Source organism: Bos javanicus, chromosome 11 (genome assembly GCF_032452875.1).
Source record: "Bos javanicus breed banteng chromosome 11, ARS-OSU_banteng_1.0, whole genome shotgun sequence".
In the NCBI taxonomy this organism is placed as follows: domain Eukaryota; kingdom Metazoa; phylum Chordata; class Mammalia; order Artiodactyla; family Bovidae; genus Bos; species Bos javanicus.
Genome location: NC_083878.1, coordinates 72946325 through 72961372, shown reverse-complemented (window position 1 = coordinate 72961372; position 15048 = coordinate 72946325). Strand labels below are relative to the sequence as shown.

Below are 15048 nucleotides of genomic sequence, written 5' to 3'. Positions count from 1 at the left end.
ATCCCTTCACACGTTACTGCTCTGTCTCTCAAACATGTGCACTGCATGCATGTTCATGGCACATACACACATGCAGAATTGAGATTCTTGCCTTCCTGGACACTCTAGGATAGGGCTGTGTGCACACGCAGTCAGGGCTAGCCCTGGCCCACCCCACACTGAAGGAGGAGTGACTTAACGTGTTGTCTGGTGGGTGGAGTGGGGGTGGTCCGGCTTTGGGAAAGTGTCACCCGCAATTGCACGTCTCCAGACACCTTACCGCGTCCAGCTTCACCATAGTCTCCAGCTTCTTGACGGGCACCTCCGGCTCCATGCTCACCACGACCTCCCCTGTGAGGCGAGAGGAGGGGCCCCCACTGTACAGCCCACGGCGGCCCTGGAGGAGCCTGCCTGGACAGAGAGACGGATCGACAGACAGACAGACAGACAGGGAGGAGCAGGAGGAAGAGTGAGAGTGGGAGTGGCTGGAAGGTCCAGAGGCCTAAAGCTGATTCTGGAGCTTTCTGAGGGGAAGAGAGAGGGATTCGACAGTTGAGAAAAGATGGGCATAAGGAGAGGGAGGAGGTAAGCCAGAGAGGAGTGTGAGCTGTGCTCAGTGACACAGTGGAGGGCACGTGGTGGGTGGCGGGGGGCAGAGTCTTCGCTGGGGTCAGGCAGAGAAGGCCATCTGCCCTCGGGCCCTCTAAGGACGCCTGGGCTCTGGCCTTTCTGGCACTAGTTTGGGGCTGCCTGGACAGCCCCTCCACCCTGGAGACCCTCCAGGGTGGACCCTCCTTCCTGGCCTCCCCTACCCCATCTGGGGACGCCCCCAGGAGGGAACCACGTGGTCTGGACTGCGAGCTGGAGCCCCCGCCGTGGGCCTCGGCAGCGGCCGTACCCGAAGTGTTCCAGTTGGGAGCTGAGCGGTCTGGGGGTCGGTAGATGAAGCGCCGCAGGGAGCTGACAGCGTGGGAGCCGACCAGGGTGTAGCGGCCGAAGGCCCGGCAGTCCACCACGCGGATGTTCAAGGGCGGGTGCAGGAGCTCGTTCTCTGGGAGGTCCTGGGGGTGGGGGCAGGGAGCCTGAGCTCAGAGAAGGGGCAGAGGCACTGGCCGTCCCTGGCCACACCCGCTGCACCCAGCCCTGCCCCAGCACGCCTGGGCCCGCACCCACCACTTCAAACCACTTGACCAGGGTGCTGAAGTTGGGGTTCTTCTTGTAATTGTGGATCAGGGACGACTGCACCCCCTTCCCCGCGCACTCGATGTCCACCCGCGGCCGGTCCACCTGGGCCAGGTTTACCCGCTTCAGGTCTCGCAGGCCCCAGAACAGCACCTGTGTGTGGGGGGTGGGGGTGTGGGGGGAGAGGACAGCCACTTCCATCAGGGGCGCTGGCTGTGGGGGGGCCACTCACCGGGAGGGGCAGGGCTGGGAGAGCTGATGAGGGAGGGTGTTCTGAAGGGGCTGAGGGGGCGGTGAGGGTGGGTGTTGGGGCAGATGGAGGCCGGGAAAGGTCCTGGACAGTGTGAATCAGTGCAGAAAGGGCAGGGGATGGGAGGGAGCTGGGGTCTGCCGCTGGCTCCCGGGTGTGACCTTGCGCCAGTCACCTCCCCTCCTGGGACTTCAGTGTCTTTTTCTGAAAAACGAGGCATGGCCTGAGGTTGCTGAAGAACCCCTGGCGTTTGATGCCACCAGTGTGATGTGTGCATACAATCCTTGATGGGGAGAGGGTGAGGGGGACCAGGAAGTATGGCAGGCCTGTTCAAGGCAGGGCCGGGAGGGGCGGTGGAGCCCTCACGCACCTCCACCCGGTACTTGCTAAGCACGGGTCGGATGCCCACAGGCACAGGCATGATGGGACCTCGGTCCATGTCCACTGGGCCGTTGATCGGCGGCAGGTCGGCCTTCCCTGCTGGTCCAATCTGGGGATGGGGGACACAGTGTCATATCCTGGTGAGCCCAGGGAGAGGGCTCTCTCCCCCAACCAGTTAGGTGCCACACGATCTAGGGAGACAGAAAAGGCCAAACAGCACAGGTCCCCAGGAACCACACCCCCAGTTCAGTCCCAATAGCCTCACAGCAGGATGGGGAGGAGAGAGGCCCCTGGCCCAGCCCCCTCTTTCCAGCAGCCCCACCTGCAGCAGCTCGAAGGCAGCCAGCAGGTCCCCTGCCGTGGCGTTGCCCCGGTAGATCTGATAGTACTCCAGCTGGGGCGGGAAGCGGGGTGGGCAGTACGCCTCGTCGGCCATCTTCACCAGCGGCTTGGCAAAGGTCCGGCCCATGAAGTCGGCTTTGCCCTGACGCGACAAACAGCCAAGGTGGCCTCTTGATGCCTGAACTGACCAGGCACCTTCATACCCAGGATCTCTTTCAGTCTTCACCATAGCCCCATGTAGTTACAGGTGTGATCACCCCATTTTACAGATGGGGAAACCAAGTCTTAGGCTAGCTCCAGGCCAGGCTGGCAGTGAATGGCAGATGCAGATCTAGAAATAGGTGCTCCTAGTGCTAGTCCAGAACTCACTCAGGGCTCCCCAGTAGCTGGGGTGGCTTGTAATAAGTGGCTCCCCAGCTCTGGAGGGGTCACCCCAATCCTCTACTCCCTCACTCCAGAGCACCCATGGAGAGCTATGAGGCTGCTGATGACTGTATGCAGGGATGGGGGGAGTTGGGCGGTCTAGGATGGGGGAAGGCTGGGGATAGCAGGCCTTCTTGGCACGACTGGGCCTGGGCTTGGTCTGTCTGTGCAGCAGGCAGGGACGCCCTGGCCTGTCTTCTCCCTGAGACCCCAGAGGCCCACAGCATCAGGAGGGGTCAGGCTGCAGTGAGAGGGCAGAAGACACCTGGGGTCTCTCAGAAGGGCTGGTCAGCAGCCCAGACCCCTGGCTTCCTAGCAAGCACCCTGGCCAAGGGGCTCTGAGGGTGGGCTGGGGAGGTAGCTGCCAGTGCAAGTGCCAGAGCCCACCCATACCATGGTGTCCTGGTCGTAGATTTCAATAACAATGATAGGGGGATCGTCCCGCAGCTCATGAGCTTCACCGTAGAGCTCCAGGTTGTCGAACACCAGCATCTGGTCCCAGGTGGGGCACAGGGTCTCATTCAGTACCTGCAGCAGGGTGGGGTAGACAGGTGACAGGTAGGGGTGGTGGTGGGTGGGCAGATACCGGAGCAGGAGTCACCCCCAGTCACTCCTGTCATTTCCGGGGGACTCGGGGGCAGGAGTGCCATGTTCTCTGACTCTTCGGGGAATCTTAAATGAAGGCTGCTATGAGGTCTGCTCATGACCGTCCCCCCTCACCCCTTGCCAACGTCTTCCCTGTCTTCTATGTTGAACGTAACTACGATTTAAGCCTTCACCAGTGTGGCCTGGTCCTGCAGCTATCTGCAAGCCTTCCCTCTAAGGATCTGGGTACTGGCTGCTCTGTTTCTCCAGATTCCAGAAACTCACAGGCCCCCCAGTGCTCTCAAAGTCAGAGCCACCCGCTCCTCCCCGGCGCCCTCACCTCTGTGCACTGACTCTGGTTGATGAAGAAGACACGGGCAAAGGGGTCTGAGAGGCCAGTGCTGTCAGCAGCAAAGAGGCTGCGAGCCTGGTACATGTGGGCGCGGAGCTGGAAGGCCTGCTTCTCTGTGGGAAGAGCAGGATGAAGCTCGGGGAACAGGTCACCAGCCAGTGTGCCCTCCCCGGGTGAGGGCTTGGAGCCGGGGCCACCCAGACCTGGGAGTCCTCACTCACTAGTGTAGACCAGGCTGATGGGCGGGAAGGAGAGTAGGCCCAGGCCCTGGGCTGCCTTGACCTCCTCGAAGCCGCAGGGCAGGCCACACAGGAAGTCCTTGCGCTGCTTGCTTAGACCCAGCCACAGGTAGAGCTCCAGCTTGGCCTGCACTGTCCAGCCTGCCGAGCCAAAGCCCCGCTTCCCTGGCAGCTGGGGGGTGGGCTCAGGGTCAGCTGCCAGAGCCCGCGGGGTGAGGAAGGGGCAGGGAGCTGAAGAAGCTGTGGTCAGAGGGGGCCCATCCCCACCGCAGCCATCCCACTGGGCTGTGCAGTGGGGAAACACAGCACAGAAGGGGATGGGCAGGGCGGGATCCCCTGTCCTATTCTCTTTAGCTCTTCCCTGAGCATCTTGTCCACTCAGGCCTGGCAGACCCAGGGGTGTGGATGCTGCTCCCTCCAAGAGGAAGATGACCTCTTGAGAGTAGCCCAGCCCCCAGCCCCTCCACCCGCTGCTAATCCATTCCCCTTCCGGCACCTTGAGGAAGAGTGTCTTGACCTTGGCACAGTCCTTGCCCAGTTCCTCCTCCACGATGGAGAAGAGCAGGTCCTTGGAGGGCACCCGGGTGTAGGCGATGCGCTTGTTGTTGCTCATCATCCAGATGAAGACGTCAGGGATGCTGTGCTGGGGCTGGGACAGGGTCCGGTGGGGGAGGCCAGTGTGCCTCGTAAGGGAGGGGACCGGATACTGGGCCTTCCTCCTCCTCCCGCCAATGGAGTGGGAAGAGCATGGGGCAGGATGCAAGGCTTGGTCAGCCCTGTCCCTCAACACCTGTCAGAACCGGAGGGGCCCGCCCCCTCCTATGCAGCCCCTCCCGCCTTGCTCTAGTTTGGCACCGCGCTCCAGCACAGGGCACACCTCGTCTGCCAGGAAGCGCAGCTTCTGCAGGAAGTTCTGACAGAGCCTCAGCTTGTCGCGCACCGTGTGCCGCTTCACTTGTGCCCGCAGGGTCTTGGCCTGCTGCCCCATGCTTTCCTGCGAGGTGGGGGGGATGTAAGCGGAGCTCAGGTTGTGACACATGATGGAGAGGCTGGCCCTGAGGGCCGTGACCTCAGAGACAGATGTTCCCCCACCTCGGCTTCCCTTTTCACCTCCAGACCCTCCCTCTGTCCCCGAGTGGTCCAGCCGTGTCCTCACCAGCTCCCGCATGCAGGACTTGAGACGCTCCCGGTCCAGCCTGGTGCGGGATGAGTGGCCCTGGTCCTTGTCCGCGAGGGAGAGGAAGCGGCTGGGGTAGGGGGTGGGAGCAGGGCTTAGCAGAGATGACACCTTCTCTGCCAGCCTCCCATTGCCGCCCCACACTGGCAGCCCCTCCACTCACTAGCAGCCAGAGCTCAGCTCCTCTAGGACGCCCCGAAGTCGACGCTCAGGGTACGACTTCTCCGTTTTGATCATCTCCTGCACATCATTCAGGCCTTCTTCCTGTGAACCAGGAGTGTGAGCCACAGCCCCCCTCAGCCTCCCCAAACGTCTCCCTCTTTCATCAAGAGGATGAGGGGCTAGTATCCTAGGACCTCCCATGAGCACTATCCCTGGAGTGCTCCGCCATCATAAAGAAAAGTGAAAGTGAAGTTGCTCAGTCGTGTCCGACTCTTTGCGACCCCGTGGAATGTAGCCTACCAGGCTCCTCTGTCCATGGGATTTTCCAGGCAAGAGTAGGGGAGTGGGTTGCCATTTCCTTCTCCAGGGGATCTTCCCAACCCAGGGGTTGAACTCTGATCTCCCGCATTGCAAGCAGACGTTTTACCTTCTGGGCCACCAGGGAAGCCCAGAAACACCAATTTCCAGTTTCTGTTTTCAGAACCTGGAAGCTGTCATGCTCGTGACTCTTTGGTTCCTGAGGAAGAAGCCATCTCTGGGTCATGAGTCTGTGGTCCTGGTGGACCCACAGGGGTCGGACAGAGCCCAGGATCAGATGCAAGGGGGCAGCGGGTAGAGAGAGAGGGATTGGCCAGACGCCTCCAGGGAAACCCAAGACTAGATGGGCCACAATTCCCAGACTCCACTCTGGGAAGCCCTCAGACCCTGGACTGCTCCTGGGAATGGGGCAGGGACAGGAGCACAGGACCTGCTGGGGCCATTCTGCAGTCCCTCCTCGATGCCCATGGTAATCTGCTGGGCAGACAGGCCTTGTGTGAGGCAGGGGTGGTGTCCAGGCTGGGCGAGGCCCTCAGAAGCACGCCCCCTCTGCCGTTCCCCTCCCACCCCGGGCCTGGCCCTGACCAGCTTGTCTGCGATGTGGTCCATGATGTTGGCATTGTACAGGCGACGGCGTTGGTCAGGCCACCAGCTCTTGATGTAGATGCAGGGTTTGTGCTCCAGGTAGGGCAGATGGAAGTAGTTCCTGGGGTGGGAGCAGGTGGGAGACTGAGGACTGGGTGCCCAGGCAGGTGGGCAGGGGACAGGCCACCAGAGGATGGCAGGCAGTGGGCAGGGCCTCTCAGGGCCCCTGTCTCGCCTGGCTCACCTGTCAGTGATCTGGGGCCGCATGGGTGGGGTGGAGGAGACCGAGGCCAGGCCCCCACCCTCGTCAGTCTCTTCATCACTCAAGTTCTGGATCAGATCGACTTCCTCCTCATCCCCAGGCTCCTTCCGAGGCCGAGGCCGCTGGGGTCGTGACAGCCCATCGACTTCGTTCCCGTAGTTGCCTGAAGGCAGAAGGGGGCACCTGAGGGCCTAGAGGCTTTTTCCCACCTGGCTCCACCCTGCCCTCCAATCCAGGGGGTCTGTGGCTGGGAAAAGCAAGAGTCAGGGAATGGGATCTCTGCTGGGCTCTGTGTGAGCTCAGATACCATAGGACACTAGCCAGAGGATGGGGCCATGTCCTCAAGGTCCAGCCCCAGACATGGACCCTGCAGGACTCTTCTCTCTAGTCCTATGGGGGCCTTGCTCCCTTCTGCAGAGACGATGTGTCTCCTTCTCATGTCCCTATTCGCTGAGCCCTAAGGTTCACCCTGTGGGGCGTGTGTACACTCGTGATGTGCAGTCACTGTGTGCTGTGTGGGCACCTGAGGACACTCGAGGGAAGTGGTCAAAGTCCCCCTCCCCCGAGAGCTGTGCAGCAGGCCCAGCAGTTACCGCTCTGCAGTCCCTGGGCCCAAAGACCCCTCTGTGAGCCCAGCTCTCACCTATGGTGACCTCAAAGGTGATGGGCTTGTCTCCATTTTTCCGGTCGATCATTGAGGCCTCCAGGAAGGCTCCAAATAGAAAGAATTCTTCTATTTTCCCCGTGCAGCTCTGTGGGGAAGGTGGTTCAAGCCACCCTGAAAGCTTACCAGCATGTTGAGGCCGGGGCCAGGCCTCTTTCTGTCTCCAGACAGGCCCTTGGGGCTAGTGGTGGGGGACATCCCATCCAGCTGTGGAACTAGGAGGCCAGACACTGAAGGCCCAATTCCTTTGGCCCTCCAGCCTGTCCCTTCAGGAAAGGCTGCTCTGCCCAGCACAAGGACAACCGTGGCTAAGAAAGGAGCAGAGATGGGCAGAGCACAGGCACAGGCAGTGGGAGGGGATGGAAGTCTTGCTACTTCCTGGGGAGGGAGGCCTCACCCTGGAGTCTGGGCCCCTGAGGCAGGCAGGGTAGACACTGGCAGAGCCCAGGCCCAGGCTGCATTGAGTTAAGGGGTGCTGAGCAGAGTTGGGGGGGCTCTGGAGGGGAACGCAGCCCCCCGTGGCCTCACCTCGGAGATGGGCGTGGCCTGCTCCACCTGCACCTCAGTGGAGCTGGTGATCTCAGGGTTGGAGGTGTCCAGGATCTCCACCGCCAGGCCCAGCATGAGGCGGGCACGGAAGGACACACCCTCCCCCAGGCCCTCGTTCAGGTCCTGATGCTCATCTAGCAGCGTGTAATTGCGTGTGGAGCCGTACATGTTCACCCAGGCGGGGCCCAGCGTGGGCAGGAAGCCTGTGGGCAGGGGTGCAGGGGGTCAAGGGCTCGCTCAGGTGGAGGGACCTGTTTTGGGGGCTCCTGGCCTGCACCTCCTGGCTGCTGAGCTGAGGGAAATGTCTGAGGCAGCAGAGGGCCTGCAGCTGTGGGGCTCACAGGGGGCTGCTGGGCGAGCCGTGTCTGCTGTTTGTGGGCGGCTGTGGGGCGGCCCTCTCACTTCTGGGGCACTTCCGTGTGTTTGTTTATTCTCTGCGGGAGCTTGAGCTGGCGGTGGGGCTCCACATACACACATATCCATTTCTGTGGAGCGAAGTCATGGTCCCTGCTTTCGAGTACCTGTTGCAGGGTGGTCTACGATCTTCCTAGAGGACAAACCCACCTTCTTAGCTCCCCAGCAAGGCCTTCCAGCCCTTTGCTGTCTGTGCAGACCTGCATTCCACCGGGGTGTCACTTGCTTTTGCACACCCCTCCTTTCCTCTCCAAAGGAGAGGTTCTCTGTCTCTGTCTCTCTGTCTCTACCTGTTAAACGCTCTTCCTCCATGAAGTGCCCCTCCCCCCAATTACTCAGTTCAGTTCCGACACTCAGTCATGTCCTACTCTTTGCGACCCCATGGACTGCAGCATACCAGGCTTCCCTGTCCATCACCAACTGCCGGAGCTTGCTCAAACTCATATCCATTGAGTTGGTGATGCCATCCAACCATCTCATCCTCTGTCATCCCCTTCTCCTCCTGCCTTCAATCTTTCCCAGCATCAGGGTCTTTTCCAATGAGTCCGTTCTTCGCATCACGTGGCCAAAGTATTGGAGTTTCAGCTTCAGCATCAGTCCTTCCAATGAATATTCAGGACTGATTTCCTTTAGGATGGACTGGTTGGATCTCCTTGCAGTCCAAGGGACTCTCAAGAGTCTTCTCCAACATGACAGTTCAAAAGCGTCAATTCTTCGGTGCTCAGCTTTCTTTATAGTCCAACTCTCACATCCATACATGACTACTGGAGAAACCATAGCTTTGACTAGACGGACCTTTGTTGGCAAAGTAATGTCTCTGCTTTTTAACATGCTGTCTAGGTTTGTCTTAGCTTTTCTTCCAAGGAGCAAGCATCTTTTAATTTCATGACTGCAGTCACCATCTGAAGTGATTTTGGAACCCCCAAAATAAAGTCTGTCACTGTTTCCATTGTTTCCCCATCTATTTGCCATGAAGTGATGGGACCAGATGCCATGATCTTGGTTTTTTGAATGCTGAGTTTTAAGCCAGCTTTTTCACTCTCCTCTTTCACTTTCATCAAGAGGCTCTTTAGTTCTTTTTTGCTTTCTGCCCCAATTCCTAGTCCCAACTATTTTTTCTCCCATTAGGATTTGTTGTGTCTCATATGTAGCATGGATCCAATTCTGCCTTATGCGTTTTGTTTTTGTTTTGCTTAGTTTATAAAAAAACTAGTCAGAGTTGTATCTGACTCTGTGACCCCATGGACTGTAGCCTGACAGGCTCCTCTGTCCATAGAATCCTCCAGGCAAGAATACTGGAATGGGTAGCATTCCCTTCTCCAGGGAATCTTCCTGACCCAGGGATTGAACCCGGGTCTCCTGAATTGCAGGAGCTCATTGTTTACCATCTGAGCTACCAGGAAAGCCCACAGTTTATAAAAAATATAGCATTTAAAAAACTGAGACATACTTAAAATTCACCACTTTATAGGACGCATTTCAGTGGTCTTCAGTGCATTCACTGCATTGTGCAACCATCCAGGACATTTCACCCACCTCGGGAAACCTCATACCTCTCAGTAGTCTGTCCCAATCCCCTCCTCTTTCCACCTCCTGGCAACTGCTCATCTGCTTTCTGCCTCTATGTATTTGCTTCCTCTAGACTTTTCATACAAACGGAACCATACAATCTGTGGCTTTTGTGCCTTCTGTCTCAGGTTTTGAGCATTTGGTAGCACACCAGTCTCCCTCATCCCCAGGGAACATCGTGAGAACAGGATGGATCCCTCCCTTGCCCTGTATCCCTGGTACCAGCTCAATACTCTGGTCCTACAAGTCAGTAGATAGGTACTATGGCGGTGGTGCACACATACATGGGCTTCGCAGGTGGTGCAGTGGTAAAGAATCTGCCTGCCAATACAGGAGACGCAAGGGATGTGGCTTCCATCCCTGGGTCAGGGGTCCATTCCCCTGGAGTAGGAAATGGCAACCCACTCCAGTATTTGTGCCTGGAAAATTCCACAAGCACAAATGGGCTACAGTCCATGGGTTGCAAAGAGTCAGACACGACTGGAGTGACTGAATGTGTGCGCATGTGCACACACACACACACACCCCTATAATATGTATATAATTACTATTATTTTCATTTTACAGATGACAAAACAGGTACAAAGATCATGCAACTTCTAGCTGTCAGAGTTGGAGTTCAAATCCAGGCAGCCTGGCTCAGTGGGCCCAGGCAGCTCTGTGCAGACCTGACCACGAGTCTTTACCCTTCCCTGGAGGCAAGGGCTGCTGATGAAGGCCGGTGGCACCTTTAAGTCCGAGGTGTGGGACAGAGCCGGTGGTGTGGTGGTGGTGGTGGTGTGTGTGTGTGTGTGCGCGCGCGCATGTGTGTGGAGGGGTCTCCTTTACCCACTCCCTTTAGCCCCAAGTCCCACCTCCAGTCCCCAGCTGCTGACCTTTGTCTCCATCGTTGGAAATCTTGCGCAGGTCAATGAAGTGGGTGCCGATGGCCACGTCATTGACCTTGTCCGAGTCCCGGATTTGCACCTTCATGCGCTTGCAGAGTGGGGGAAACAGGTCTGTGAAGACCACCTGCTCATTCCACAGTGGCTCGTAGCTGCTTTTCTGCACTGAAGTCTTGCCCTGGTGGGAGGGAGAGAGAGTCAGATTCGTGTACCTGCCTGAGTATGCACATGTGCGTCTGTGTCTGTGTGTGTGTATGTGTTACGAGTGTGCACGTGGGGTGTGAGTGTGTGTACGTGTGTGTACTTATCTCCATCCTCTTCTCCATCCCAGTCTCTCTAGCCCTTCTCCCTCCCAGTGCCCCCCACCCTCAGTGCTTGGTGACCTGGGGGCAGGGGGAAGTCCCTAAGGCCCAGCCTGGCCCCAGCCCAGCCCCTCTGAGCTGTACTCCCTCATCTCTCTCTCCCCTCTTCTCGAGGTGACGCGCCAAGGTGATCAAAGGCCAGCCTCGTGGCTTCTGATTTTGCCTCATGTTCATCCCCAGGACCCCACGCCCAGTCCCTTGCACCTCACCCCACTCCCAGCCTCCTGCACCCCGATACCTTCTGGCCGGCGAAGAAGACTTGCACATAGGGGTCGACCAGATCCTTGTTCTCACCAGTGAACGCCTTCTTCACATTGGCCATGAGGCTCGTGTTCATGCGGGGCAGCCCCTCTGCTCGGTAGATCTTCACGTAGAACCGGGCCCACTGGCGTTCAGGGGGCACCCCTTCGGGGAGCAGCAAGTTCCTGCCGGCATGAACAGCTAGGGCTGTGGTGGCCACACCTGGCCGACTCCTGCCCCGACATCCCCATGCCTCTGGGGCCCAGGACCACAGGTGAAGGACGGCTGAGAAGGTCCATAGCAGAACTGAAGACACCGGAGTGCAGGGCACCCGCTCTCTTGTGGGATCCTGGGCAAATCTCCCCATCTCCCTAAGCCTCAGTTTCCTCAGCTTTAAGATGGGAATAATAACATGCACCTCCCATGGATACGATAAGGCTCAAATAGATGAAAATATATGAGTACTTTGTGTCACATCTTTTGTCTTCTACGCAAAAACCTCACCAGTGGTCTCTTTCTCTCTCCCTGGCTCAAGGAAGGCATGATCCACTGGATCCTGGATTTTTCCCACTGAATCCAGACAAGGTTCCAGAATATTTCTGAAAAGCCCCTGGCAACTCCCTGGAATTGCTTCAGAAAACAAAATCCCTTTGCTCTACTGGGTGTAGACTCAAGGCCTCGCAGCTCTGGGAATCCACGCTTTTTCCCCAAGTTTCTCATAGTCGGCAGCGTGCATGTCAAATGACTGTCACTCTCGACTCTCCCCCAGTCCTTTCTGCCCCATGAGGAGAGTCCCCAGACACTGAGGCTGGCCCTGGCCTCAGTCCTTCCAGGGAGAGCAGGGCCATCTGGGCGGGCGGATAAGGGAGATGGAAGGTGAGGTCTCTGGGCCAAGTCCACCCTGGGGGTTCCCTTTGCACCCCAGGAAGAGTTGGGCCAGATCTCCAGGGGCGGGGCGGGGGTGGGAGCTCACCCCTCAATGTCATCCTCATCCGTCTCGTTGGCCTTGTGGGGAGTCTTAATGTTGTCGCCCTTGCCCACCACAGCGACATCGCACTTCACGTAGCCCTTCAGTCCCGCGGAGATGTCGTCAGGGTCGGACAGGATGGCCCACTTGTGGTGGAACTGGTGCTCTGTGGGGGCAAGAAGTGGGGGCTGCCCGGCTGGCCCTACTCAGGGCTGCACCCACCCTTGGGACAGGCCGTGGAGGCCAGGTCATCAGGTCCTGGGGCCCTGGGGCCACAGTGCTGCCTGCCTCAGGACCCGGGAGGCAGAGGTCCCCGAGTAAGGGTGGCCGAGGCAAGGTCCCAGCTCTGGCCATGCCCCCAGATGTGTGGTATGGCTTCAGATGGAGGAATGTCCTGACTGGTTTCTTGGCCTGCAGCCCTCCTGTCCCCAACCCCTTCAGCCAATCTCCACACGGCTGCCAGACAAAGCCCTTAAAGAGGCCCTCCCTCTCTCACTCCTCATTTCAAACCCACCTGAGGCTCCCCAGTGCTTGGGGGAAAGACTGCCGACCTTAGCATCCCCTGTGGGGCCTCCTGATGCAGCTCTCCCTAGCCCGCAGTGTTCATCCTACCTTTCCCCTGTGCTCCTGCCAGGCATAGCTGTTGACCCCTCTCTGAATAGTTCAGATTGCTGTTTCACACCCCCAAGGCTCTGTGGCTGCTGTACTTTTATCTTGGATGCACCCATCCTTTCTGTTCCATGCCCCAACCCTCTGGCTCCCTATTCAAACTTCTAATCCTTTTGTTGGTGCGTCTCCTCTTCCATGCAGCCTTCCTTGACTTCCTCAGAAGAGCTGATCCTGGCCCCTTTCCATATGTACATCTCCTATTTCCTGTGACTATCTACTTACTGTCTGTCTCCAATTGCAGACCAAAAGCCTCCTAGAGACAGGGACAAGTAGTGTCCCCCCAAAGCTCCTAGGACCCAGGACAGGGTGGAGGAAAGACCAGATATCAGAGGAGGAGGCTAATCTAGGATGGGTCTGCCCCTTCAAGTTGACTGCGAGCACAGCCTATACAAAGGGCACATTGTCCTCTGATTTTGTGTGGGCCCTGGAATCTCCTGGACTCAGAACTTTCCTCTTCCCCCCACTCCTCTTTCAATTTCAACTACAGTTCACACCTGTTCCCAGCAAGGCTCTGTCCCCATTTGCTTCTGTGAGATGTGTTAGGGGCTGCATGTATGACCCGTGCTCCTGGAGCTGTGTGCACCAATACTGACCCAGCCATGCAGCTACTCACCCGGCTGGGAGTACACGGTTCCCACGTCCATTTTGAAGGACCCCACCAGGGTGCCACTGCGCAGCAGGTTCTTGGAGTGAATCACCTTCCGGGCAGAACCACCAGCCGTCGATCAGGTGGGATGGGGCTGAGGCCGTGGGGCAGGGAAGGGCTGACTGATAGAGGGCACCCCCCCCAACTCTTTATGGGGAAGTGAGTTTCAGGTCAAGCAGGAGGGTGTCTGGCAGGGCAGGGGTATCTGTCTGAGGCTTAGCATCAGCCCCTTCTGCCTCGCCAGTGTTTTGCTGGCTTCCAGGTACATGTGAGCATGTTGTACACTGCACAGAATGATGTGGCTAAGGGAGTGAGAGGGGCCCAACTCCAGCCTGTGCCCTGCTTGGCTGGCTGTGCATCTTTTTATGGCTGTGCCGTCCTATGGCTGGCCTGCCCAGAGAGGATGCCCTTTTCAAGGCTGCACTAAAGTACAGTTTGAGCTAAGAGCCCCACCTGCTGGGCACTGCTCCCCACTCACCGAGATCTTGATGATCTTGTCAAACATGACATCAGGAGAGACGTGGAAGTCAAAGACGAAGTACTAGACGGGGAAAGACCCAGGCCTGCTGTCACTCGGCAGGCTGAGGCTCAGTGCCAGGCCCCTCTGTCCTGGCATTGCTGGTCTGCACTGGCCCGTGCCCCCTGAGCCCCGAAGTTTGGATAAGTAGAAGGGGCAACCACTAGTCCCCCTGACCACAGCTCTCAGGGGCAGTGAGCAGTCATGTGGCCCTGAGCAACTCATTGTTCTGAACCTTAGCATCCCGAGCTGTCAAATGGACGTAATGACACCCCCCACGTAGAGTCTCATTATGAGGTTTGATGAGATACATATAAGATACTGTAAGATACACTGTAATTGTGTAGGTCCCATAGACATCACCATTAAACCACAAGGCTGCCTAGAAGATGCCCCCCAAGTTTGGAGGTGTTAAAATGTAAAGTAAGCTGAGACTTAGAACTGAGAGCTGATGAACTTAATCTGCTATAAACACAAATGCTGTGGGCATGATCGGTCCTCTCCAGCTGGGAGCTGCCACTCATGGTGCTGTGCCTGCCCATGTCTCCTGGCCTCGGGGTGCAGGCCCTGGGGACGAGAGTGCAGGCACTGAGCAGAAAGCCTGCTGCTTTGGTGAACTCATGGGCAGGGAGACAGAAGAAATGTTGAAGTGCTTGGAGTAAATGAGGAGAATCTGTTCGTGTTGCTGGGGGCTCACACTAGATCACTGTGGGTAAAAGTGCAGTTTTAGAGCCACAAAGCCTGAGCTTTCACTGTTGGGCCAATCGCTTCCTTTTCAGAATCTCAGTTTTCACCTCTGTGATGGGGGGATAATGAACCAGGGCCTCCAAGTGGAACCGCTCTGGGACAGCGGTCTTGTCATTGCTGGGAGGCGTGATTGTGAATCTAAATATGATGACCTGGGTCAAGGAACTTCCCTGGGGATCCAGTGGCTAGACTCTATGCTCCCAATGCAAGGGGCCTGGGTTTTATCATTGGTCAGGGAACTAGATCCCACATGCCACAACTAGAGATCCTGAGTACTGCAACTAAGACTTGCTGTTTAGTTGCTAAGTGGTGTCCGACTCTTTTGCGACCCTATGGACTATAGTCCGCCAAGCTCCTCTGTCCATTGGATTCTCCAGGCAAGAATACTGGAGTGGGTTGTCATTTCCTTCTCCAGGGGATCTTCCTGACCCAGGTATTGAACCCATGTCTCCTGCATCTCCTGCATCTCCTGCATAGGCAGGTGGATTCTTTACCACTGCGCCACCTCTATATAAATACAGAGCTTGGAAAATGGTTTCTAGGCTGGAATTAGGAGGTATCCTGTTTGCAGCTCCCATGTTGC

General features: G+C 57.5%; 1 protein-coding gene across 4 annotated transcripts in view; it reads right to left on the bottom strand.

Moving 5' to 3' along the window:
* The window catches only part of OTOF (otoferlin), an 89621-nt gene that overhangs the window by 14422 nt on the left and 60151 nt on the right, over positions 1–15048 (bottom strand). Inside the window, exons 10-30 of one of the 4 annotated variants that reach the window (XM_061433067.1) lie at positions 13680–13742; positions 13169–13253; positions 11893–12052; positions 10918–11104; positions 10309–10495; positions 7430–7653; positions 6881–6989; positions 6220–6400; positions 5976–6096; positions 5074–5174; positions 4890–4980; positions 4611–4727; positions 4230–4382; positions 3716–3905; positions 3483–3607; positions 2951–3085; positions 2115–2276; positions 1782–1901; positions 1153–1314; positions 878–1040; positions 260–390 (exon numbers count right to left, since the gene is read on the bottom strand). In XM_061433067.1, coding sequence (XP_061289051.1) covers positions 260–390; positions 878–1040; positions 1153–1314; positions 1782–1901; positions 2115–2276; positions 2951–3085; positions 3483–3607; positions 3716–3905; positions 4230–4382; positions 4611–4727; positions 4890–4980; positions 5074–5174; positions 5976–6096; positions 6220–6400; positions 6881–6989; positions 7430–7653; positions 10309–10495; positions 10918–11104; positions 11893–12052; positions 13169–13253; positions 13680–13742 — 2967 coding nt within the window. Of the gene's footprint in view, positions 1–259; positions 391–877; positions 1041–1152; positions 1315–1781; positions 1902–2114; positions 2277–2950; positions 3086–3482; positions 3608–3715; positions 4383–4610; positions 4728–4889; positions 4981–5073; positions 5175–5975; positions 6097–6219; positions 6401–6880; positions 6990–7429; positions 7654–10308; positions 10496–10917; positions 11105–11892; positions 12053–13168; positions 13254–13679; positions 13743–15048 lie in introns of all 4 variants that reach the window. The other 3 variants (XM_061433068.1, XM_061433065.1, XM_061433066.1) reach the window with 3 other exon arrangements.